The sequence below is a fragment of the Pseudonaja textilis genome, chromosome Z (genome assembly GCF_049901715.1).
Source record: "Pseudonaja textilis isolate UNSWEBS1 chromosome Z, rPseTex1.2, whole genome shotgun sequence".
NCBI classification, from domain to species: domain Eukaryota; kingdom Metazoa; phylum Chordata; class Lepidosauria; order Squamata; family Elapidae; genus Pseudonaja; species Pseudonaja textilis.
The window spans coordinates 27,860,236-27,887,618 of record NC_142008.1 but is presented as its reverse complement, the minus strand read 5'-3'; the positions used below and the strand labels follow the sequence as shown (position 1 = coordinate 27,887,618).

General features: G+C 34.9%; 1 protein-coding gene across 2 annotated transcripts in view; it reads right to left on the bottom strand.

Moving 5' to 3' along the window:
- The window catches only part of VPS50 (VPS50 subunit of EARP/GARPII complex), an 83,620-nt gene that overhangs the window by 17,611 nt on the left and 38,626 nt on the right, over positions 1-27,383 (bottom strand). For both annotated transcript variants that reach the window (XM_026706279.2, XM_087916797.1), the window contains exons 16-22: positions 26,633-26,731; positions 24,882-24,972; positions 23,830-24,003; positions 21,154-21,272; positions 18,249-18,355; positions 6,660-6,781; positions 5,334-5,414 (exon numbers count right to left, since the gene is read on the bottom strand). In XM_026706279.2, coding sequence (XP_026562064.1) covers positions 5,334-5,414; positions 6,660-6,781; positions 18,249-18,355; positions 21,154-21,272; positions 23,830-24,003; positions 24,882-24,972; positions 26,633-26,731 — 793 coding nt within the window. The remainder of the gene's footprint in view (positions 1-5,333; positions 5,415-6,659; positions 6,782-18,248; positions 18,356-21,153; positions 21,273-23,829; positions 24,004-24,881; positions 24,973-26,632; positions 26,732-27,383) is intronic.

Here is a 27,383-nt window from a genome sequence, read left to right as displayed (position 1 = left end):
ATTTTTCTGAGCTACTGCCAGCGCACATTCACAAAGACGTATCAGTTCTCAACAGATTTTGCACATTAGTGTTTCCTATATTTAGGTTCCTATGTAAAAGGAAGATATCATGGACCATTTTATGAAAACATGCAATCTTTTCTACTGGATCCACAAATGGACTTGTTGAAGAGCTTCTTTTCCTCAAATCTTCAAATTTCTCATGGTCTTAATAGGCGGACATACACATTCACACACAGACCCCACTGAAAATACAATACGATCTTTTCTTCAGCAACAAAAGATGAGAGACAAACGAACAGCAGCTTTGCTAAAGTGGTTAAGATACTGGCCCAGAAACCAGGAGACCGAGAATTCTAGTCTCTTCTTATGCATGAAAGCTAGTTAAATTCCTTGGGCCACTTCTCTTAGCCCAACCCACTTAAATGGACTGTTGTTGTGGAAAAAATAGGAGGAAGAAGTATTATGCATGTTGGATTACTTATTAAAAAAAAAGTAAAGAAAGATAAACAATTAATAAAATAAATATGCAAATAAATTTATTCCATTCTACTCCTACACCTTAATCTAGCAAAACCTGCCCTTGTAACTTACTGGGCTCACCAAGAGACAGATTATTTTCCTAGTTTTCCATATGGAAAAATTAACCTATTTCACAATATTCCAGTTCCTGGAGAGAAAAATCTGTCTTCAAAGGCAAATAACACAAAGGAATTAATATATAATTTGGCCCTCCATTTCTGTAACAATTTAAATTATATAACAGGCCATGGTCCTGGTTTTTACAGGAAGAGGTAACAAGGTATTATCCCCTTCTCTAAATCTTTCTGTCAAATATGAAATAAAGGCAATCCATTACCTTGCAAAATCCTAATTATATTCAATCAAGATATATTCTCAATTCCAACATTTTGTAGAAAATACCTTCTCTTCTCTACACATACAAGACATGATAGGTTGATCAAATACCCTGGACCACAAAGATAGCTTTTCCGATCCAGAAGTACAGTTAAAAAGCTAATACCCAAGAGCAGATTTAATTTCCTTAGCTATCTTTAAAATGCTCACTGATAGATTTATGTGCTTATCCTTATTATTGCCGAGAAGTAAATGCTGAACCTTTCAGCTGCACACATGATCTTCATGTTTGTTTTAATTAATTCTAAAGCAATAATTTTAAAACAATAATATAAAGCAATGTCAAACTCTTAAATTATAACTGAAAAGGGGGAAATTTTGTTGTTTGATGCAACTGATTACTTTTTTTTGCTTCTTACACAACACCTTAAGAACTTGCCTTATTTAAAGCAAAATTACCTACAGTAAACTTAATAGAACCATTCAAAGTCAGCACAGTGCAGGAAATCATCTAAAATGCAGTTGGTCAAAAAGGTAACAGCTAGACGTCAATACCAAAGAAGGATTTCTCAGAAATTAAGGAATAGAATGGATAAAGATTGCTTGAAGTCTTAGACCTTTCATATAAACAAATCATCTTTAAAAGCCTGAAAAGTGGTTGAGACTATTTTCTGATTATTAAAACTGCTACAGTACACAGATTAGAAACTGAGAACTCATGTAAACCCTAGCTGATGGTTATTTATTAAAGCTTTTAACAACTTCGGGTGACATTTCTGGATTGTGCCTTGATTTTTTTTTTGACTGTAGTTACATAAAAGGGATGTACTTCTTTGTGTAGAGTTCTCAGGTGAAAATATGATGAATACAAAAATTATCTCTATGCAACCTTCTTGTAGAGCAGGGATGTCAAACTCAATTTCATTGAGGGTCGCATCAAGGTTGCGTTTGACCTCGGGGGAACATGACTAGAGGGCAAGGGTAGCTTGACATCACTTGTGTTGGGGGCGCCTGAGCACTCTGCAAGCGAAAACGGAGCACATGGCCCTCCCAAGGTCTGCTTTTGCTGACAGAAGAACCATGGGCTGGTCCTCCACTATTCCCAGGGCTGCTGCATGGGCCAGATCTAAGCACCCCCTGGGGCAGATCTGGCCCATGGGCCTTGAGTTTGATACCCCTGTTGTAGAGTATCTTTTTCAAATAATAAAAAGTTATAGATTTTAAGCCTGAATGTGTTAAATTCCTAACAATTACTTGATTCAGTTTAAGTAGGTAAACTTAAATCAGTCCTGGGCAACAATGATTTATATTCACCCATCCATTTACACAGGTAAGTAACTTGTTTTACAAGGATGAAAGTTGTTCTGCAACCTGTCAACCATGACACCACTTCTTCTCCCTTTTAAACTAAGACTCAAAAGGCCTTTATGCTCAAATGGTTCTATATATAATTATCATCAAAGAATTGTTTCTGAGCTGCTAAAGAAAACTGTTCTCCAATGACACCAGTCCTAATAACCCCACCCAGAAAAAGGAGCAGGGATGAGATCACTAGCTTTCATTCAATGTCCACTAATTCAGGAGATTCTTAAGGGAAGTTATACCTATGGCTATAACAGCAAAGACTTTCCTTCCCAGTAGAGATATAACAGTGCAGATATACAGCTGCAAATTAAAGGTGACTTAAGGAATAGTTTTTCATTAATGTAAGTTTATTTAAAGCTTTCTCTACTTTCCGCCCTTCAGAGGTTTTGAAATATAAATTCCAGAATCCTAGACATATGGGCATAATTAAGTTTTCTAGGACCTGTGTCTATACTCAACACATGTAGACTCAAAACAATATAAGATTAGTTTATAAAGGTTAGCATACTAAGGTTAGTATAAAACATTTCCTCTAGATTTTTGCAAAGCATTCAAATTTCTATCTTGTATGAATAATTTTCTCCTGTAAATATAAATGATGTAAGTCCATATTAGTAAGCACAAATTAAATGACAAGAAGATTTTACATCATATGTGTGAAAGCCAAAGCCAATATTTTTTTCTCTTGGGAAGTCTACTTTTCTCTCTTAGCTAGTCCAATTAACTCCTTTCATCTTTATATGGGCTTAGAAATAAACTGTACGTGAGCAGCATGACTTTGTGTATTTAGCACAAACACACTCTGAAAATATCTTATGGAGATTATCATTTAGATGGTTTTTAAAAAGAGGATATAAAGAATACAAACTTAAGCAGCTTTTGAATGAAACACTGACCAGTTTAAAACGTTAAACTTTCTTTTAGGAAACCTTTCCTAAGGAAAGCAAACAGAGATTTAAAAAGAATTCTACTTCATCTTCCCTGAAAATATTTGTGCAACTAACCTGAGGAAAAGATTGTGATGGTGAACATATATGTTTCTGTGCTGTTTTTGTGACAGCCCAAGGCCTTTAGGCCCTCTGGAAGTCATGCGTGAACGAACTCCAGAGCTTCCAAAAAGCATCTGAGAATGGGGCTGGCTTTCCCACTCTTTTTGGAGGCTGCAAGGCCACACAAGAACATTCTCCAAAGTTTTCAGGCCAGAGCTGCTTAGAAAGGCATTTTGAAAAATATTTACAATTTTATATTCTAAATATAAAATATTTATGTATTTATTAGATAATAAATGTGATTTATTTATTACCATTTGTTATGAGTTGTTTTTCGTGTGTTGGGGGGGGAGAGAGAGATGGCAGATGTTTTCTTTATTTTTGACATGCCAGCTTTAAGAGGTTCACCATTATTGTTGGAGGATCTCAGGGAGAAAACAGTCATTCCCTTAGCGAACTCTTTATGAGACCGGGGGAGGTGGGATTATGCAGGGCTTAAATTTAGTTTGCAAGGAACATGATGGCCTATCCTGCTGCACTCTTCTAATCCTTAACCTAGAATAGCTTAATGAAGAGCAAAGACATGGATTGTTACCATGTTTTATACTGCAATCTGAAATACATGGATTTTATAACAGTATATTTTTTGGTCTGTTAGCAATTGCTGTCAAAAGTGTAACATATTTATCTTCTCTAAAATTTTCCTCTGGATTTCAAGTCCAATTTATTTTCAATAGATGTTTATCTACATATATGATTCCAAAAGCTCTTGTGGTTTTGGAGAAAGGAAAAAAGGGAGACAGATGTTAATCAATCCTACACAATGGCTACAATCTCAAAACTGCAGTTACATTATCATGGTTGGACTTGAAAGCACACCAGGTATTTCTCCCTCAGGGATGGGACCTGCAACGTTCCCTGATTCCCCACTCTAATGGGTCAGGTAGATGTGACCGGCAAGAGACATTCCCTCAGATAACCTGGTCCCAAGCCATGAAGGGCTTTAAAGGTGACAAACAGCACCATGAATTGCAAACTGAAGCAAACTGGCAACCAATGTAGCTCCTGCAGGAGGGGTGACACATGTGCACCCCGGGGTCTGCACAAAATCATGCGGGCCGCTGCATTTTGTACCAGCTGGAGCTTCCGGATGCTCTTTAAGGGCAGCCCCATGTAGAGCGCATTGCAATAATCAAGACGGGAAGTGACCAGAGCATGAGTGACTGTGAGTAGGGACCGTTGGTCCAAGAAAGGGTATAATTGGTGCACAACCCACAGTTGTGCAAAGACCCTCCTGGCCAAGATCGCCACGTGCTCTTTGAGCAGGAGTCGTGAGTCCAGGAAAACCCCTAGATTATGCACAGAGTCTGTTTAGGGTAGTGTCACCCCATTCAAGACCAAAGGTGGCAATTCTCCCTGAGCCAACAAACCCCAAACTCAGAGCCACTCAGTCTTGCAAGAATTTAGTTTCAACCTGTTGCTCCCCATTCAGCCCTAACAGCCTTCAAGCACTGCGAGAGGGAGGACACAGCAACACTTAACTCCCCATGTGCCGAGACATACAGCTGAGTATCATCAGCATATTGGTGATATCTCAGTCCATGGTGACGGATGATCTCACCAGCAGCTTCATATAAATGTTGAACAGGAGCGGAGAAAATACGAAGCCCCGCGGAACCCCATAAAAGAGTAGGCAAGGACTGGATATCTCCCCTCACTGATTGAGAGCGGCTGCAGAGGAAGGAAGTGAACCAAGACAGCACAAGGCCTCCCACTCCCATCCCCTGAAGCCGCCCCAGGAGAATCCCATGGTCAATAGTACCAAAAGCCGCCAAGAGGTCAAGTAGAGCAAGGATGGATACACTACCCACATTCCACTCCCACCTGCCATCTTTGTTACAGGTTTATTTTGTTCATGACAGAGAAAGAATTAAATTAATTCTACTTGGCCAAGTAGAATGCAGGGGAAGGTAACATACATTTTCAGCAATCCTTAAAATTGTTCTGATAGCTACAAAATACATCTTAAATCCCCATATTTTCTCAAGATAATTTTGAGGATACATCAATCTTCCCATTTTAATCCTCTTGCAAAAATTCTAGCAAAATTCTATGACTTACCAGATCAATCAAGCTTTCCTGGATTCTATTCAAGGTGGTACGAAGCCTACTGCTGCTAAGTCCAAGTCCTGTTGATTCAAACTAGAAAAGGGAGGGAATTTTAAGCAACAAGCCTTTGGGTGAAAGATAAATAAATACAAGACACTTTCCAATTTGTTCATACCTACTGCCACAGACACACACACATGCTCTTCATAACCACCACCCAATGAAATTACAGAAACATAAAATTAATTTATTCACCAATCCTATCCATAAATAAAAAAGATAAATTAATCTTGGTTCTATAAAATATACAATTAATATTGACATAAGAATTATCTATTGATTTGGAAGATAGTAATTGGTGTTGTTTATAATGCTTCAGTATGGTTATACTTTGAGACATAGAAAAACCATGTGAAAACCCAAGTAAATGCAAATCAGAAGGAAGAATTACTACTTAGCAACATCTCGTCATATCTGTGATCACCAACTTTTATAATGCAGATTTTCAAGAGACCTAATGACCACAGCCAACTCTATGCTCTCTGAAGACCATGGAACAAAAAAAAAATTTCTCTATAAACTAGAACCATATCACTGAGGTTATATAGCTAGTACCATGAACTTCATGGTATCATATTGAGATAACTGCACAAATAACTACTTTAATAGTAACTACTTTAGTCTATTTCCAAATGCTAATAATTAAGTCAGACTTTTTTCAGGTGTAATGATCAATATTGGCATAATACAAAGCAGGATCTTCGCAACAAAGTCAGTGAGATATGGGAGGGATGAAAATTTAACCTGAAGTTTTCCATCTTTTGACTGAATTTTTCATTATATTTGGAATTGATGAACACGTGACACCATTCACCTCTTATTTTTATTCTTCCAGGAAAACTTTTTTCAAAGCATAACAATACAATATCAATCCCAAATAAAATATTTCCATTGGTGTGAAAGCGTTGCCTTCCATAAGCAATACATTATATTGTATTTATCACTGTCAGTATCTTCCATCATTTTTATTAAGAGGCATCAGATTTAAAGCCCGTAAGATTTGAAAAATAATTAATCCAAAAATCTATTTCACAGTACCTTATAATGTCTCTTCTTCATCAATGCTCAAATTACAAAAGCCTTATTTTTTTGATTACATAGACTGCATAGAAACATTTGGGGGAGGGGGAAATACTCTTAACAAGCAAAGTAAGAAACACACTTCTGCGGTCTTTGTAATATTTCACAGGCAATATACCATGCCCGCTACAACTAATTCCATTATTTTCCATTTATATTGAGCTGAAAATTACTAACTGTATATTTATATTTACTTACTGTGTTATTTCGGCCAAAAAATGTATATATTGCATACATATAGTAGTCAAAAAGCTGCGACATAAAGTGAATCACATCAAATGCAATGGGCTTCAAAATATTCATCATTTGCATGTATTTACCTTGGAGAAAAAAACAAAAACAACTCAACTTTCTGACTCAAGAATATCCATATATAATGCCTATCTACAAAATTAAAACCAGATCTTAAACCTTATTATAGCTTTCCCCAAATGAGAATGACAAATGCATGCAGCAGATCTAAGGCAGCCAGTTGGCACCATGGTTAAGGTATTGAATGACAGCTTTATAAATTTAACAAATCAAACTAAATAATTATTAAAAATCTTGAATACTAGACATCAATAAAATATCCATAATTTACATGATTGCTGGGCACCATCATATATTCAAAGGTTATATGAACTAAGATCTAGTTAGCTACTAAAATAAGTGAGATAGCAGTTTTACTCAATTGTGCTTTCCCTCTGAAGCCCTCATTTCCATTCAAGTGCATACATCCAACATTTTCTCAAACTTCTAGAGTAAGGTTTTTTTTAAAGATTCAGAGATTGTAAAGGACCCCCAGGAATGGTCTAAAAATAATGTTCCCCCTTCTTTTTGTCACAGAATAGATCTGATTCTGAATAGTGTACCACATAACTAAATTCCAACGCATTCTACTACCTGTGCTAGTAATACTGAATGTAGGATTTTGTTCTTGCTGCAATAATTGAAATGCTCAGGTGATTGTCAGTATTCTTTCAAATATATGTTCATTTTTACTTCTGCTTTACTGAGAAAGGCAACTCTGGAAAGAGATAAGGAGGTCCATGTATAGCATAGGCTATCGATTCATATTTTTCCTAACTACGAGACAGAAGCTATGATGAATGGATTCTTCCCTTTCTTGCCTTCATTAAATTCATTAATTAAATTCTGCATTATTTTTAGCTCTGTGACCTTACTTTTTATGTGACTCCTCCATTTTGATGTCGCCTCTATTCAGACAATATACAATAAACCTTCCAGTTAAGACTATTGGGATGGGTAGATTTTTGGGGGCAATTACAATAGAATAAATATGTACCAGAAAACAGAAAAAGTACACTTTACTTTGCCACACAGAATGAAATAAATCATCTTCTCCTGATGGACTGAGCTATTAAGTTCAAGCTTATTCCCTTATTACGGTATCATTAAGTTCCCATTTGTGGCACAAATTATGTAGGATGTAATGCGAGAATTTGGCACAGATATATATGTCCAATGGGATATGTTAAAAATGCTGCACAGAAGACATTTTTCCTTTCTAAGATTCCCAAATACATATTCTATTCTTTATTCAGTGCCATATCTTCTACCACAAATGTCAGCTAATATTTCATGCAGAAAGTGGCTTCTTGGTTAAAAGTAAGTAATTATACAATATGGACATCATAAATCATGGAAATAATCAGGAAATTATAAATTATTTATGCTGAATTTTCCAATGAAAATCATATCCTTAAAGAAACATACCATAATTATAAAATATTTTATAGGCCTCAGTGTAAGAGATGCACAGTATATTTTTTAAGTCAAATGAAACCAAGAATAGAACTCTTCAGTCATATGAACGAACACTGATCTCTAAAGCTTCTGGGCGCATTGCAAGGAGTTGTTTATTACTTACAAAACTCTTCATGGCACAGAGCCAAGCTACTTGCAGGATTGGTCATCTCCAATTCTTTCTGCCTTTTCCTGACAAGAATGGCATATGATGTGTCTTTCTATTAAGCAATCTTATCTAATGAGTCATGCCTTCTAAACCATTGTGCATACTGCGTAGAATAACACACACACACCCCAAAAATCCTTCTGGGCTTCTGAAAAGCATTGAAAATGTGGGTTATACCTATAGGCATTTGACCAGGATACAAGGTAAACCAATTATTATCAGGACAACTAAAGCCAGACAACTAAAGCTCATATAACTATCACTACTGGGACCAGCAACTCAGTCATTAAGTAAAGTGGTCACTAAATGAACTCTGCTTACAATCTTGCTTTCAACTTGTCTTTGTTTTCATCTTATATGTATTTACACAAACTTGTAAGACACATACAGTATACAAGAGAGTGCACAAGTGAAAATATATAGGTGATACTCAACTTATGACAATATTTAGCAACCATTCAAAGTTACAACAGGCCCTGAAAAAACTACTTATAACCCAGATTCAAAGTTCTAATGCCTGACCCTCTCCCCAACAGTCATGTGAATACATTTTAGGTGCTAGACAACCAGCCTACATTTACAATTGTTTGTGCCACTTCCTGTGGTTGGTCACACGACTATGATTTTGTTGGAAATCCGTGTTACTTCCGGTTTCCGGCAATAAACCACTGAAAAAAAGGTCGTAAAATTGGGTACAGTCATTTGATGACACACCCAACTACTGTCACAATTTACAACCGTAATTGCTGGCTCAATTATGGTCATAAATGGAGAACTACCTCTATGTGTATTGCCAAATATTTTTCTTTATCTTTTTCAGGTTGCTTTGATTGTTTAATCAACTTCTTCAAATATTCCTATACTTGCTCTGGCTTCGGCTATTCTGTTATACAAACATAAAGAAAGGAAGTAACCATCAGAGAGAAAATAATTCAAGATAAGATTATCCCAAATGGCTTATGAAGAAGCTGTCTGAGATTTGTCCTTTACAGTCTTGCAAGGTGATAGCAGGAAAATATTTTTGAATTATATTTTGAGAAAGAAATTAAGTAGCAGGATATACCATGAGCCATATCATATTATATGTATATATATGAGATATCTTGTAAAGTCATCATGGCTTCAAAAATGTGTGTGAACCTAACCAGTGAAAGCTGAAATTCTAAATAAAAAATAATAAATCCTAATTTTGGAAGCCTCTGTTCGCACACTTTCCAAGATTCCTTTGGGACATCCCTGCTTTTTATTCTTCCAAGGCTTTCATCAAGCTGTTGATGCTGGAGTTGGTTAATACGTGAAAGCACAATTTTGCCATTTTTCATCTTTATTTGCTTCAGACTATTACTATGAGAATGAAAACAAAAGTTTCACAAATTCAAATTCGAACACAGTTGCAGGCATGCCAATTAGCAAATTCTGAATACAGAACAGTAAAATCTATCCAGAATGCCACCACAGAAATCTAACCAAACAAAATAATTGATACTATAGGATTAATTGTAGTAAACATTCTATTAACCCATATATTCTACTTTGAGAAACTTTTTTTAAAAAAATTCTTCATTAAAATGGGCAAACAACTTTTTCTTAGCTGAATCCCATCTGCAGTGTTTGGTAACGTTAAAAACTGCACTCCAAAATACTGGCAGAGCAAAGACAAAATAGTGCGTACTGCTAGGCTAAATGTGAAATATAATTATTTTTAACTTAATTACATTTATATTAAGAACCAGTTTGGAGTAGTAACTAAGGAATCAGGCTACAAACCAGGAGACCCTGCATTCTAGTTTAATCTTAGGCACAAAGGCAGCTTGAACCAGTCACTTTCTCTTAGCCCTAAGAATATGATAATGGAAAACCATTTTTGAAAAACCTTGCCAAGAAAATTGCAGCAACTTATCCAGGCAGTTTCTAAGAATCAGGTATGATTGATTGGAAGAAAAAAGTTAAATTCAGTTCACTGAATGTAATGTCTTTCCTCTCTATGAATTTAATTATTTTCCCCACCGTCAGGTTAAAAGTTACAGTTTGACTACAATTTGAGAAACGTTCTGGAAGCCTCACACAAAGTCTGGGGAATTACTAGTTCAGCCTACCCATGTAACTCCAATAATTCCAATCCTTCCTAAATGGACAGAACTACAGTAATGGAGAATAGTTCAAAAGTCATTCCCTTATAAAGTCTTGCTGAGATTGATTCTCTCCCCTCTGATATCTATGTAAGCCTGATGAGGGAAGTTACCAACCACGTTGGGATGAGGCATCATTAGCATACCAAGCTAAATACCATTATTCTGGGCTGGGCTAGACTGGGTTGGAAATATCATGGAAAACTAGACTCAGAAGCCGGATGAATTTGAACAAGATGAAGCTGAATCCAATTAAACAGGACTGTTATTGGTTCAAAGACCATCTAATTTTTTGCTGGCTCTAAATATATCTCAGGTTGGGGATATTTCCCACAAAGGAACAAGTTGTATCTCATTTGTACCCCTAGATTCACAGCTACAGCTGGATACACATATGGAATCTGTGTCTTAAGGACTTTTCCCTAGTTGTGACTCAAGGTACTAGTTGCAGTCCCATCAGGAATAGGGAGTAAGAGTGATTCATGCCGATAGAGGAGAATATTTGTAGTGCAGGGTTGAATTGTGGGGTACTTGGTGCTCTGGGCTAACAGTAAACAGGCCAATCAAAAAACCATCAAAACCACTCCCACCAACCCTGACAGAACAAGCCACTAAAATATAAAATGAGATGAAATCCAACACTCTACCGGGACTGATGATGTCACTTAGTTTGAATAATGAAATGTCTACATGAAAACAACCAAGCTCAGAAAGCATCAAGGACCCCACAGTGATTCTTGCCCTGGTCACCATTAAAGTTTATAGCAATGCCCTCTCTATGGCATTAACCTCTGAAAATTATCTGGAAACTGCAACTGTAGTTGGCAAGAGAAAACTAACAGCCATTCACTGTATTGTTTCCTTGAGGGATATAATTGATAATGTGTGTTTAAACTTGAAAGTCCATGATGGCTTGTCTCTTAAGAACCTTAGTCAGGATGAACTATCCCATCTAATACATTGATCCCAACTGAGGATATCATTTTTTCCCTAGTGCTATGAGGACAAATCACCCAGAGGCACTGATTTTCAATTGCAGTTCCACTTAACAGAATAATCTCTCCCCGTGCATCCCACTCAAAATGAGGTCAGCACCAATTTGGCGTCATGCTGCAAAGCTGTTAGAGCATTCAGTGTAGCTTTTGAATATCAATATCATATAAAGTAGGTGCAATATATAATCCTCATTATAGGGTTACAGGCCCAAGATGAAAATACAAAAGTATAAGATGGATTCAAATCTTATATTATTATTCATATAAATCAGGGGGTCCTTGTTTTTATGATTTCCATATTTCATATCCAATTTTATTCTGGAGAAGGTATCAACATTCATACGTAGCTTTTCAAAAATGATGTGCATCTCTTATTTTGTGCTGTGCCTAGATTATTATAGCCCATGATGGGCTATAATTACGCCAGAGGTGGCATGCAGAGCTCTTTCTCTCTGAGCATGCGAGCCATCGCCCCAGCTCAGTTTTGTGCGCATGCACACGTGCTTCTCGCCAGCCAACTGATCTTTGGGTCTCTGCCATGCATGCGCGGGGGCTAGGTGGATACACGCTGGGGTCACACATGCATGTGGGGGGAGCACGGGCATGCATGGCAACAGGGGGCACATGCAGAAGTTACACGCATATGTGCTTTGGACACTTGATGCCGAAAAGGTTAGCATCGCTAATTATAGCCAACTAATATTTAAAAGAAGTGCTGAAAACTTCTGCAACATACCTGCCAGGCTATCTAGTAATACTTTTTTTCCCCAATTTTAATTCTCTGCACCTACGTAGAGATTAATTTATTCTATTCATCTGTTTTGATGATTTAGATATCCATTCATTCTAATTTCCCCTTGCCAAATAGTATGTAGGTACATACATACATATATTCTTAAGTTTTCGCGGGTAGTTCCATGTATGGTATTCAGCTTTGTTCGGGTAGACGAACACAGTACAGAAGCCTGATGATGGCAGATGAGATTCTGCCGAAACGTTGCTACAACTTTAAAAGCACAACTATAATGACGTGGGAAAATACCCGAACAAAGCTGAATACCATACACACACACACACACACACACACACACACACATTTATTATTATTTTTTTAAGTTTTAAAATATTTTATTTACAAGAAAAATTTTTAAAAACAAACACAAACATACAATTATACAAAAATAAAAAAAACAAAATACCTTAACAAAAAAATAGAAGATTTGGCAAACAGACAAATGGAAACCTGGGAGATGAGCTAATTAGAAATGATTTGGCACTAGCTAAGCATGAAATGAACATCTTAGATCAGGAGGAACTAATTAGGAAGCTACAATATCCAGAACAAAATTATTTGGAACACGCAAATAAGCCTGGTAGGTGGCTAGCGTACAAATTGAAAAAAGAAAACCAAAAAAGAACAATATACCAATTAGAGGATAAAAATGGAATAATAGAGACTGGTTTGGAAAAAAAGAAGGTAAGGGAGTACTTTGAGAAATTTATATAAGCAAGATACAGTTGACCTAAATAAAATAGAAGAATATTTGAAAGAAGGAGCTTTATACCCGCTACCAGAAGATAAAAAAAAAAAACTAAACAAAGAAATAATTCCAAGTGAATTAAAAGAGGCGATCAAGAAACAAAAAAGCAATAAAGCACCAGGTCCAGGTGGATTCCCAAGTGAGCGATACAAAGAGATAGCAGAAGTATTACAAAATGTGTTGCTAAAGATTTGCGGTGAGGTATTACTGGAAGTTAAAATTCCAGAATCATGAAAGGAAGCTTATATAACACTGATACCTAAAGAGGGTGCAGATGCCAATCAAATAAAGAATTATAGACCAATATCCCTTCTAAATTCAGATTATAAAATTTTTATGACTATAATGGCAGAAAAATTAAAGAAAGTGCTTAATGACAAAATCCACCCTGATCAAAATGGATTCCTTCCTATGAGGCAGATTAGGTATAACACAAAAACGATAATAGATATACTAGAATTTTATGAATTGCACCCAGGAAACCAAGTGGCCCTTGTTTTCCTGGATGTGCAAAAGGCCTTTGATAATCTAAATTGGGATTTTATGAAACATCAGATTAATTTGATGGATTTTGGTGGTAATTTTGCAAAAATGCTAAATTCAATTTATACTACACAAAAGACAACTGTATTGATAAACGGAGAAGCCACTAAACCATTCGAGATAAAGAAGGGTGTCAGACAGGGATGCCCGATGTCACCCCTGTTTTTTATAACAACCTTAGAAACATTACTGTACAGAATTAGATCAAATAAAGAAATTAAGGGAACAAAAATTAAAAATTAGGAGTATAAATTACAAGCTTTCGCTGACGACATGGTATTTGTCATAGAGGAACCAATAGATTCGGGACCAGTACTATTAAATGAAATAGATAAATTTGGCAAATTGGCAGGATTAAAAATTAATAAGGAAAAGACCAAAATACTAGTTAAAAACCTAACAAACAGTAAACAAAACAAAACAAAAAACTAGAGGAAACAATGGGATTACAAATTGTGAATAAGATTAAATATTTAGGCATTTGGTTAAGACCTAGAACACTAACTTTGAGGGAGGACAACTATACCAAATTATTACAACAAATTGGAAAGGATTTGGAAAACTGGAATAAAATGCAAATTTCACTATTGGCAGAATAGCAACAATTAAGATGAACGTCCTACTCAAAATCTTATACTTATTTCAAACAATTCCGGTATCATTAGATAATTTTTTTTAAGAATTGGATAAAATTATTATGAAATTCATTTGGGCAGGGGAAAAAATGAGGATTAAAAAAAAATTATTTACAAGACAATAAAAGCAGGGGTGGCTTTGGACTCCCTGCCTGGGAGACCTATTATAAAGCGATGGCATTAGTATGGATAAAGGATTGGAATGAATTGAGAAATAAAAGAATGTTAACACTTGAGGGCCATGATTTACAGATAGAATGGCACACATTTTTATGGAATTCAAATAATAAAAATCATTCATATTTCTCCAGACACACTTTACATAAATCTCTGATTAAAGTTTGGACAGATATCAGAAGGAATCATTACACTAAAATTCCAAGGTGGTTCTCAACGATGAAGGCGATGTTCCATGCTAACATGATGGATATTAGTAAAAAGCTCAAATACCACCAAATTCTATATAATGAGGGAAAACTTAAATCGGTTCAGGAATTAGAAACCCAAGAAATAACTACTGACAATTGGTCCTACTTTCAAATTAAAATGAGATACAATAAGGATGTAAAAGAATATGGGTTTGAAATACAAAATACTCAATTAGATAAAATACTCCTGGAAAAAAATATGATATCGAAACTATACAATTACCTATTAGAATACGAATTGGCTGAGGAAATCGTAAAAGGACCAAAAATGTAAAAAAAAAAACTTTGGACAAAAAACTTCGGCTATAATATAGATTTGGACGACTGAGAGGAAATCTGGCAAAGAAATCTTACATTAACAAAATCAGTATCATACAAGGAAAATTTATATAAAATGATATATAGATGGCATCTGGCACCCTCTAGATTAGCTAAAATATATCCAACAGCAAATCCAAGCTGTTGGAGAGAAATTTGGTACTTATTTTCATCTTTGGTGGACATGCCCTGAGATTAAGAAATATTGGACAAAGATAAAAATATGGATAGAAGAAATTACTGAATGCGGACTGGAGTGGAAACCGGAACTGTTCCTCCTGGGAATGATTAAAGGGGACTATCCCCCTAAAGTGAGATACCTGACCATCCACCTATTAACAGCAGCGTGAATTTCTTCAGCGCAATATTGGAAAAGGCCTAGAGTACCACCAATACACATTATTATTCAAAAAAGCTATGAATGTGCCAAAATGGAGAGGCTCATGCTTAAATTAAATGGGAAGGAAGAATCAGAATATTACTTGGCTTGGGAGAAATGGTACAGTTGGGTAGAACGTAAGAAAAAAAGCATATAGTAGAAATGAATCTAAGAAATACATTGTCTATAGTTGTATATATTTGAATGTATAATAATAGCGATCTCAAGCTTCTCTTCTATTATATAAACACTATGAAGTTTTCATTGATTAAATGATACGGTTATAATCCAAAAGGAATAATATAGTGATACTTTTTATACATGTTATAATGCAAATAATTAAAAAATGATTTATTTGTGGGCTGGATTTAAGATTTTTTTCTTATTTTTCTGATTTCAAACTCCTGAATTATTTTATATATAAGATCCACTAAAGTGGAGTGTTTAAACAAGCAAATATAACAACAGCTTATTAGTCCAAAGATAAATACTATGAGTTTGGCCATGCGTATTAGCAAAATTTATTAACCTATTATGGCAGGATCCCAGAAGATTCTGAAGAATTACACTCATGCTTTTAGATGAAGCTAACCAATGTAGATTTTCTCCAAGCATAATGAAATATCAAAATAGAGCTCAGGGAAAACAGCACTAGAGGCAAAAAATGCATAAAAATAAGGTTCTGTGGAAAACAATTTAATTACATTCCCTTATGTCCATATGATAAAAAATCATTTAAATTATAAACTAATTAGTCAGTAGGATCATTTGATTGGGAATTGTTATGAAAAACCTCCCTAAATACTGAAGCAAATTTTATTACATTAGGGATTATAAAAACACATATATTGACGCACATCCAGAAGTAGCAAATTCTCCAAGGGCCACCTCTTACATCTTAACAAAGATTAAGTAGCAAGCAGAGAAACCGAACTATTTAAAGCTTCCTTGCAACACATACCTGTTTAACAGCTCACTGATTCTGTTAAAATATTGCAATAAGATATTGCCATATTAACCTCCCCTGACTGGAACTCCATGTAGCATAAAATGCAGTTCTAAAAATTTTATAGATATTTCCCTACACGTAAGAATATTCCTTGCAGACAGAAACTATCTGTTGTGAGCTTACTTCCAATTCAGCTCTGATACAAATAAGTATTTGTTTGTAAAACAAAAAGAACGGAAAAGAAAATTATGGCTCCTTAACCTTTTATTGATAGCTGCGGAAGATAAAGTACGTTTACTATACATGTATATAGAAATAAGAGCCTTTATTTCTCTTTTTTCTTTAGTCCAAAACATAACATACAAGTTAACCATAGTGATGGGCGGGGGGAGCTATTTTGACCATTTACCCAGCAAATGTGTATTATATGTGTTCATTCAAAAGAATCCATACATTCTCAAAAACAGACACTCAAAATTCACACAAGGTCAAATAAAGGTGAAAATAACATTTGCCTTTGCATTCAATATTATGTTCCCTCTGCCCTGGGCATAAGCTGCATAGTACTGCGATGGAGGGGAGGAGAGAGGGGAGTACCGACTGCAACACCACAAACTCAGCCAGGTATATAAAAAGCAAAAAAACGACAGCAGAAGCAGGACTGCTGCAACAGACACCTGACTTGATAATATATTATCACTGCTCTTAGAATTTGTGAGTGGCTACAAGGAGACTTGATTTAGAAATATGCCTGTTCTTCCAAAGCAATAGTGCCATCAGCTGGAAGGTGAGACGGAGGCAAGATTCAATGCCCAGGAAAAGCAGGTAATTTTTTCTCGCCAGTCAGCACTTCCCTTTACTAGCCTGGGTTGAGGGTGAATGTCAGAAGACAGTGATTTTTCTGTTTCCTAATTCCCAGCTCAAAGCTTCAGAGACCCATAGGAGTCAACAACCACCAAGTGGCTGGCCACACTGTGGCTCTAAAACAATAAAAATTGGGAGTACTTCAAACCTGAGCTTGAAGAACCATGATTTTTTTAAACAAACACACAAACATAATCTTTGTTATGTATGCCAGATATAAACATATACACCTAAAACCTATCAATAAAAATAAGCAAAAAAACCCCAGAACAACAATACCAATTACTAAGATTAATCAGTCATAAATGAGACAATAGAAAAAACAGAGGCAGACTCAAGCAGACTGGAATGATACATTGGTGTCCTGATCGCATGGAAGAAGCAACAAATAAGCTTGGAACTGCTGCCAAGCAATTTCCTGAGAATGGGATAGATCACTATCTTTCAACCTTAGCAATTTCAAGATATGTGGACTTCCGCTCGCAAAATTTCGCAGATGGAAGACTCCACAGAGCATCCCCACATATACTGATAGATATTTTTATAATGCTACCATAAGATTGTGGATGGATCATCCCAGGTTGCTTGATTCTGTGCATCTATTGCATTGTATTGTTGGACTCTGTAAACCGCTTACAGAGGGCTGTATAAAGCACTGTAAAGTGGTAGATAAGTCTAAAAGCTATTGCTATTATATGCTAACTTTTTATTTATATTTATAGATTTTAGATGCATGTGTTTTTCTATATATCTAGTATTCCATATATATCTGGTATGTTTTCAGGCTATAATGCGATAATGAAGATTAAGAAAATACAACACACACACACACACATACACACACACAGAAACGTTACATGTGCATACATATCTTTTGTGATTTTATTATACAATTGAAATGAACCATCCTTGTATTTTTGCAGTGTGTGTTCTGTTGCCCAAGAAATACTTGATATATTTTCATGAGAGTATGGAGACCTCTGATAAAACCTGTTTTATAATAAGGCTTAAGTTCCAGTCTTATAGAAATATATAAGATTAATCACACAGTGAACATTTGAAAATAAAAATCTCAAAAATCCACTTACCAACAAGTCTAATTACATTAAGCGTAGTATTGGTTAAAATTGGAGCATTCACCTTGTTGAGGCAATAATCTGATCTCTTCCTGCTCCTCAGAGTTTCTCGAGAAACACTAGGTTAAAGATATTAATTAAGTACACAAATATCCAGAAAAATGCTCAGAAGTGTCAGAAAAACAAATATTCTTTCATTTTATGTCAGCAAACAGTATTATATATGTGTGTGTATGTATATTCTATATCAAACTAGCAACCTGTGACTATATTGGGAACAACTCTCATTATCTCCAATCAGTGTCATGATGCAACTTGCGTATTAAAAACAGAGATACCTAATAAATATTGTGTTGGAAAAAAAAAATTACATGTGTGTGAAAAGGAAAAACTCCCAAAATATTTTTCTTTTTTCTCACACATTTCAGCAATTCATTTATTTTTTCTTCCTTTTTGGGTTGTTTGTTTCTTTCTCCTTTCCTTTTTTAATCTGTTTCTATTGCAGTTTAATAAACAGTAGATATTCAAGTTTATTCAAGTTTAAAGTTTTCGTTATTAGTTTTAATTTAGTTTTTATTATTTTAGGTATGTAATTTTCTTAACAGTAGTTAAATGAAATGTAATGTGTTGTTCTTTGAATATTATCATTTATATTATTACTTAACTACTTATATGATTAATTTTACTGGGTTAAAAATTTAATAGTCTTTACAATATAAAATGAAGTTGAAGATGTTATGTTCATATTTTAATATATTTTAATTGGTTTTGTTCTGACATCTTGGAAATTTAATTTCAGTCACTTAATTTTATCAAACATGAGAAAATTGTAAAACGTTCCCCATTTTATTATCACATTCAAATGAAAACAATAGCTGGGTAACAGCAGTTCCTTAAAACTGCTTTTAGAATCTTTTCAATGTCATCCTCTCTCACTTTACTCTTTGGATTAGAAAATCCAATTGTTATCTGATAACAATTTAATTTTATAGGCAATTTATAGTGTTTTATTATTCTATGTAAATATTATTAGGGCTAGAAAGAACAGACTTATTGGTTTTCACAATAAAGGTTGTGTGTTGACCTTGCGTACAAATCAATAATGCCTTCGAATTAAAGTATGACTAAGTTTGAAAGCAATGAGAAACAAGAAAAATAAATATTTATACAGGGGGATTGAGTGTTACAGATGCCTAAATAGTTATGTAGCTTCTTTCCAATTATACTACCTAATGCTAAAGTCAAGATATTTTGGCTGCCTAAGACTACACAACATATGCTTTTCCTCATTAGAACTCAAGTACCTAAGGACCCAAGGCAACTTGCAATAATATGGTGACGGCCATTAGTTTTAACAATCCTAAAACAGAAGTCTACTGCTCTACCTAACCAGGACCGACTGATTTCAAATAGTTAATCAGACTGGCTTGGATTTGATTTGGGAGATCACAGAAAATCACATGCTTACAACTCAAAACATATCCCAGGAAATGGCAAAAGATTGTTGTTGCCAAGAAAACTACATGGATGTGTCCATAATTATAGATGTGTCCATAATCTCAGCAGGGGAACTCAGCACAATTCAAAAAGAGACTTTAATTTAAGCAGGTCATGGAAAATAAATGATCATAATTAATAACTTTGTTATATTATCTCCTGAATCAAAGACAGCATTTCTTAAATAGAATAGTCATTCATTTGGTGATAACAACTGAAACCAACAACTAAGCACTATGGTCACTAAGTGAAAAATTATGTCAGCTCAATGAGTTTATAACTTCACTTCTCTTCTGATTGTTAAGCAAAGCACTGCAATAGTTAAGAATAACATCACATGACCACACCTTAAAAGTTTCCTTCTGCCTTCTCTATTAACTGCTTATCATAAGCCAGTTAAGAAGCTCAAAAAATGGTGATCATGTGATCGAAGGACCCTGAAACTGTTAGAAATATGGGGTTTGGTTGCATAGCTTTTTAAAAACACTCTGTAATTTAGAACTGTCCCTAAACACAGCAGAAGCAAGGGCTACCTGAAATACTATTTGAAGAACAATGGTGTAAGGCATGGGTGTCAAACTGGCGGCCCGCGGTCTGGAATTGTCACGCGCAGGCCACACCCACCCTGTCTCCGGAAAGGCAAAAAACATAACGATATGTTACATGATGCAATCGAGTTTGATACTCATGATATAGGGGTATCATACTCCTGTCCATGTTTATGAACTATAGGAAATACTTACCAGACCACTACAATGCCATAAAATTCTAGGCAAGTGAAATCTTTTGACCATTTAGCAGGGATCTTCAGTTACTCTGGCAAATGAACGAAATATCTTAAATAGGCTCCTGCTCTTTCATGCTGGCTCCAGCTGGGCTTGTCAGCTGGAAAGGCAACAGCCCAGGTTTGAAACCCGAGCATCATGCAACAGGGAAAAAAGTTGTTCTTCCTTTTAGAATTTTAGCAATGTTGAAGTGATTAACAAATTGTCAAGAATAAAACAAATTGTAATTGCAGGAACTGGGCTTGGCTAGTCTAGTAAAGAGAAGGACCAGGGGAGACATGATAGCGGTCTTCCAATATTTGAGGGGCTGCCACAGGGAGGAAGGGGTCAAGCTATTTTCTAAAGCTCCTGTAGGCCAGACAAGGAATAATGGATGGAAACTGAACAAGGAGAGATTTAACCTGGAAACAAGGAGACACTTTCTGATAGTGAGAACAATCAACCAATGGAACAGCTTGCCCTCGGAAGTTGTGAGAGTGCCATCAGTTGAGACTTTCAAGAAGAGATTGGACTGCCATTTGTCAGAAATGGTGTAGGGTCTCCCGCTTGAGCGGCGGGGTGGACTAGATGACCTACAAGGTCCCTTCCAACTCTGATTATCTGTATTATCTGTTTTATCTGTATGCTCAAATTACCTTTTTACTGGGGCATCTCCAGTCTGTTCATCAACATAGTCCCTTTTCAGTTCTTCAGGAACATCACTATCACTGTCATACTCTTGATAGGCGCTCTTCTCTTGTTCATCCGATTCATACTATCAATGACAGATTGGAAGAGGTTCTTTGTGACAATCCAGAATGCACATTAATCTTTCAGTGGCCCTTAGAATATAAATGTATACACAGGGCAATATTGCCTCAAGTAATATATATTATGGCAACTTATTTTACGGTTTTCTACTATTTCACAGCATTGTATTTACTTTCATTCTTTTTAGAAAATGTATTGTAATTCAGCCGGAATATCCTGTCAAAACAATTTAGAAATTTCAGAAAGAAATAAGGGTTGATTAAAAATCATTTTCTTATTTTAACTCCCACAAATCTGGCTTCCACAACTTCTTTTAATTAGCATTAAATATTACCTTAGGAGAAACTTTCTATTGCCATCCAAATTGCAAGAGAGAACAGAATTGCAAACATTATACTGAGAGTTTTTTTTAAATAAGTTTCATCGATCTTACATTTGGAATCGTACTTATTATTTTAAATCGTAATTTGTTACCTCATCTTTTGAATGCTGAATGTGAGCTTTTAGGAAAGTGAGAGAAACAATGAACGATAATCAAAATGGAAAAAGAGCCAAGAGAAGTTCTCATACCCAATATGGGATGTGGCTCATTGCATTTGAAACTTGAGATCTAAATAAGATGAGGTAACAAGTTGTCAAAAATTATGATTTAAAATAATAAGTACATTTCCAAATAAATGAATTCCAAATGTAAGATCGATAAAACTTATTTATATTATAAATTAATAAACATCCAATCAAGTTTAAGAAAAATATGCACACTCATTTTTCCATTTTTATAATTCTTTGCATAACATTGTTTATTGCAAAAGTTAAAGGAAGTCAAAAGATTGTCCATTGCAGACTCCTTCTAGTATCACTCTGAGGATTAACTCATTCTAATTATTTTAAATTGGGAAGCAGCCCTGCAAGCTATAATAAATGAAAAATGTATGTAAAATAGCACACATTTCCATTCAACTATAAGCAATCCAAAATCTGGTTAAAGAAAAACACATTACTGTATGAAATATATGTAATTAATGTACCTCCTAGTAATTGGTTGTTCTGATCTCATATTTAAACAAAAGAAAGATTAACTACAAATATGAATTTTATTATCCAAAAATTGTAGGAGCAAAAAACCAGGCTTATATCATGATTAATTTGTTTAAGTTCTCAACAGTTTTGGAAGCATCATATATAAAGCAGGCATGATACCCCTCTGGGTATTTCTACTGTTTTACTTCAATAAACAAATAGGAAGCATAATGGCTCAAATGGTTAGGATGCTGGGATGGAGGTTAGCAAGCAGCGTTCGAGACCCAAATGCTGCTGAGAAGGGATGAACTCCTATTCATCAATGCTTGCTGGTGCATGAAAGGAGCCCTCTACTGAGTGTCCCCGGGCAACAGTGATGTCACTAGCTAATTCTTTCAACTCCTAAGAGCCTTGGTGCTTCTGACACGAGTGTGATGTGACTTCAACAAATTTAGGTTTTGTTTTTTTACCATATTAAAAGTGAACAATTTGCTATGACATAAACTAGCTTCAAACTTCAAGAGTTAGGATTATAATTTTCCTTAACTAGGATGGCTGGAAATTTTGGAACTTATAGTCCAAAAACGTGTATACAAAATGTTTTATGAGTTGATAATTAATTAATTGGAGTAACTGCTGGAATCCTGACATCTGGAGCATATAGAGAAGACTGGCATAAGCTAACTAAAAGTCAACTGTTATAATGAGTGCATATACTTATGTGATATAATGTATGTGTGCATTCATATGTGCACTCATGCACATAAAGCAAAAAAAGGCAAATTCAGATCTAGCAATGAAAGAATTGCATCAAGTGAGGCAGTAGTTTAAAACTTTATTTATATAAATAGTGCTATTCACTGAAGCTACAGCCCACTCCAAATCAGCAATCATTAGATGGACAGGTAACATAAAATAAAAAGTATTAAAATATTCCTAAAACAAGAGTAATTTACTTCTCAGAGGAAAGTATGGATTCTTTCAATTTGTTATACCCAAGTTAAAAATGTTGCTCACTAATTCCAAGTGGGCAGCTTTGAGTCTTCTTTTAGCATTTTTTTAATTATAATATAACTTTCAAAATCTAAAGAAATGGTAAATGGTCTCCCATTATTGTTACCAATTATAAAAGTCCAGTTATTTCCCTTTTGTTCTGTACAAAGTTAGTCATCTCTTTGGACAATATATATGGGAGAAGAGTTTGTCAGCAGATGTCTAAACACAATTTAACATTCTGTCTGGCAAATGAATTCAATTCTTGCTGGTAAGGATAATATTGTCATCTGGCCTTATAAGAGCATCAGTTGCCAATATGCATGACCAATTACACCCTTGTTAAAAAGTCAAGTTTTGAGATGTAAAAAAATCAGATCAAGATAAAATACATCATATTTTTTTGCGTTTTTAATATAACATATAAGCTATAAAATGTAACATGAATGTCCAAACAAGCTTCATATCACCCTTTGACTCCTAATTATTTTGCCATATTTCTTTTGAATATCTATGCACTACAAGTTATAGGATTTTTTTAAACTTACCCCATTAGAAGCCAATACATCTTCTGTCTCATCATCCTTGTTGTTGGCTTGGATTTCAAAGGGATTTCCTCCATTACGATATTGCTCAAAAAGAGTTAGATCTTCTGTTTCTAATGCAGGCTGCTTGCTTGGTGACACAGTAGGGGAACGTGATTGTGCTATGAACTTAAATTCCTATTACCAAAAGAAAATTATTTATACACTGATTATGAAGTCTAAATATTTATGAACATTATTACATGTTGATACAACACTTTCTGGACAAATCCTGCAATATTAACTTTTTAGCCAGGAATGCTTCCATTCCTGCATTTTTAAAAACTACATAATTAATGGTTATTCGAATGCCTGTGTAATTTTAACAGATTTGTCAAATTCCTTCACAGGATATATAATACATCTTACAACTGAAAAACTTTTTAGTTTAATTAATGCATTGCAATGAATTATGAAAAGAGAGACTTAACATGTGTACAACTATGAGAATTCAAATGCAGCCTGTAACACTAAGCTGATAATGGAGAAGGTCTATAGCTCTTTTTCCCAGAAGAAATGCCTCATGGGTTCTCCTTCACTCATGGAAGTCCGACAGTATATTTCCTCCTTTTTTCAGAGTTCTTGAAAGTTAGAGCCATCACCAGCTAGGAAGAGCGGGCACCTCCATAGTTCCCTTCAGCAGAAGATACAACCAGTTTGTTAATGCTGAACATGGTTTGGGCTTGGTTAGTTCCACAAACTTTCTCTTAGCTATTTTGGTGAGAATTTAGAGATCCATGGAAACCAATATAGTGATGGCTGAAGAGCTAATGAGTGAAGATGTACATCAAGGGGTCTTCAAACTTGACAGCTTTAAGACTTGTGGACTTCAACTCCCAGAATTCCTCCTCCAGTCATGTTAGCTCAGGAATTCTGGGTATTGAAGTCCACAACTCTTAAACTTGCCAAGCTTGAAGACCCTTGATGTACATGATACAAGATTTCAGTAATACTATTTAGCAAATTTGATCAAAGCAGCCATCATCCTTCCTGTGTTTGAAATGGTCTAGACTTACATGAAGCTGCAATATGCTGAAACTTGATTTAACAGGACAAAGTTCCCAAGTCTCATTCTCTAAGAACATTCGCAGTTCTTCAAGACGAGTTCTGAAATGAATAATTAGTATCAGCAAATGTACACAGTGTAGCTTTTTATTTTAAAAAATAGCAAAGATGAAGCAAGGTTTTCCCCAGGGCCATATGGTTATTATACATAACATGGGAAAGATGGATGGAGGTTGGTTTCTGTTTTCACTAGGATCATTCAATGAAACTAAGCTATGTAATTTAGATAAAGAAATATTGCTTCATAATGCACATAACATTATTATATAATTTCTAAAACAGGCATCACACCATGCATGCATTCTAACTTCCCAATTAGAAGCACCAAATATTTGAATAACAGTCACCAGGAAACGAAATGGGAGTAACATTTGATTAGCCTTATCATCTCTCCTAGTTAGCTTTTCTTATAGAATTTTCCCAACAAGTATATGTAAGATTTTCTAAAAACTACAATCTTTACTCCCAAAAAGAAATGCAACAATTTTCTTCTAGCTAGAAGATAGCAGAAGCACAATTATAGAAATATATTTAATGTATGTATCACTCTTAGCATAAAAACAATTAGCAACGGTAAAAAGATATTGGAAAAACTCTATAATGAATAATTATATTATTGTTTATTAAATAAGATGGCATTTTATTTCTTTATGAAAATTTATACAGTGACCCAAGTGACTCTCAGTGACTCCAGGTGGCTTACAAAAACATTTACTGAGTTATTTCTTCTTGAGATTGCTCACCAAGATAAAACATACAGTTGAAACACTTTTCAAAATATCCAGCAAATAATGTATTTTTTTAAAATTTCCCTTCAGAAACTATAAAAACTGAATAGTTTGCCGAACAAAAACTGAACAACAATTATCTGTAAAAGACTCAGATCAACCAATAACCTAATAACCAGAAACAGTAATGTAAATGAATTTTTAAGCTTAAAAGTGAGAGCCAGTTTGGTGTTCTGGTTAAAAGTGCCAGATTAGAAACAAAAAAAATCATGAATTTTAGCTGTCCTAGGCACAAAGCCAACTGTGTAACGTTGGATCAGTCACTGTCTCCCCATGACAAACCACTTCCAAAAATCTTGCAAAGAAAACTGCAGGGATTTGTCCAACAGTCATTATTAAGGTTGACCTAAAGGTCCGTGCACAAAGTTTAGAGTAAAATGATCCAGTAGTTTAAAACTCTTCGTTGCTAGAAAAAGAAACTTGTTTTGATAGCAAGAACAGTCTATATTGTAGTTATTTTATTTTTGACTTAGTCTAATGTACAAATGGAATTAGGGATTAGACTATGTTCTATACATTATTGAAATTATGTAGGAATACATTCTTAAATTAGCAGCTAGATAATCAAAGGTTGTTACTCAAAGTCTATGATTTAGTTTCTGCCATTTATAATGATGGGAAAAAAGCTTGGCAAGAATTCCTGAGAGTTACTACTAACTAGATTTGGCAATACTGATCTAGACAAATAAAGAACGTATATTAATAGACATCAGTTCTCATATCTCTTCATTATGGAAAAAATGACTTCCTTTTTAGAGAAAATTTTATGTTAATTTACATATTTTATATGAAGCTTTCACTTTGCTTTTTCTTATTATATGGACACCACATAATGTGGGATGCATGAGCGTGTGCTTTGTAATTTGTTTCCACTATATTATTAAATTTCCACAGCTGAAAATTGTAAAACTTACCTATGATAATTCTTGAAATAATTAACACTTTGTTTTCTAATGGAATCTTGCAACACTTCTGACTTGCTGCCACAAAATTCTTCTCCAACCTGCACCAGCCTAGGACAAATAATATCCCAATGAAACACTACACCATGTAATTGTAAATATGATTTTTTTAAACTCTTATCTTTTATGGGTCTCTAATCTCTGCAGATCTAGAACAATCTCTTTAAAGTTTTGAAATAGCTTTCCCAGAAGGCCTCTAATTAAAGGGATACTGCAAAATGTTGCAATATTAACTTGCCTACAACAGCAGCATAGATAAAACTTAATTTAGTGAGAACCTGGTTCTGACTTGAATAAAATTTGTAAGAACCTCATTTATAAAACCTGAAAATCAGAATATCTGGACTCACAATGATCTTTTTGGATCATTCATACATTACATCAATAGTGGGCAATAATGACATAGTTGCTGATAGTTTCAATGCTTGATTACTGCAGTACAAAAATTGTAACTAATTGAATTGAACTAATTGGCTGCAGAGGTAGTAAATTGTGTTTCTGGGAGATATCATCACTTAAAAGTGAAAACAGGTGAACCTATCACCAGTTGTTTCCCAAGCAATTCATTATAGTATATAAAGCTTTATATCTTTTGAATCCAAATTACTAGCAGAATCATCTATGCCTGTGTGCGTCTTCCACATAAGAGATCCAAAAGAAAATCTTGCAGACCTACAGTGGATGTACAAACTTTCCTATGGAG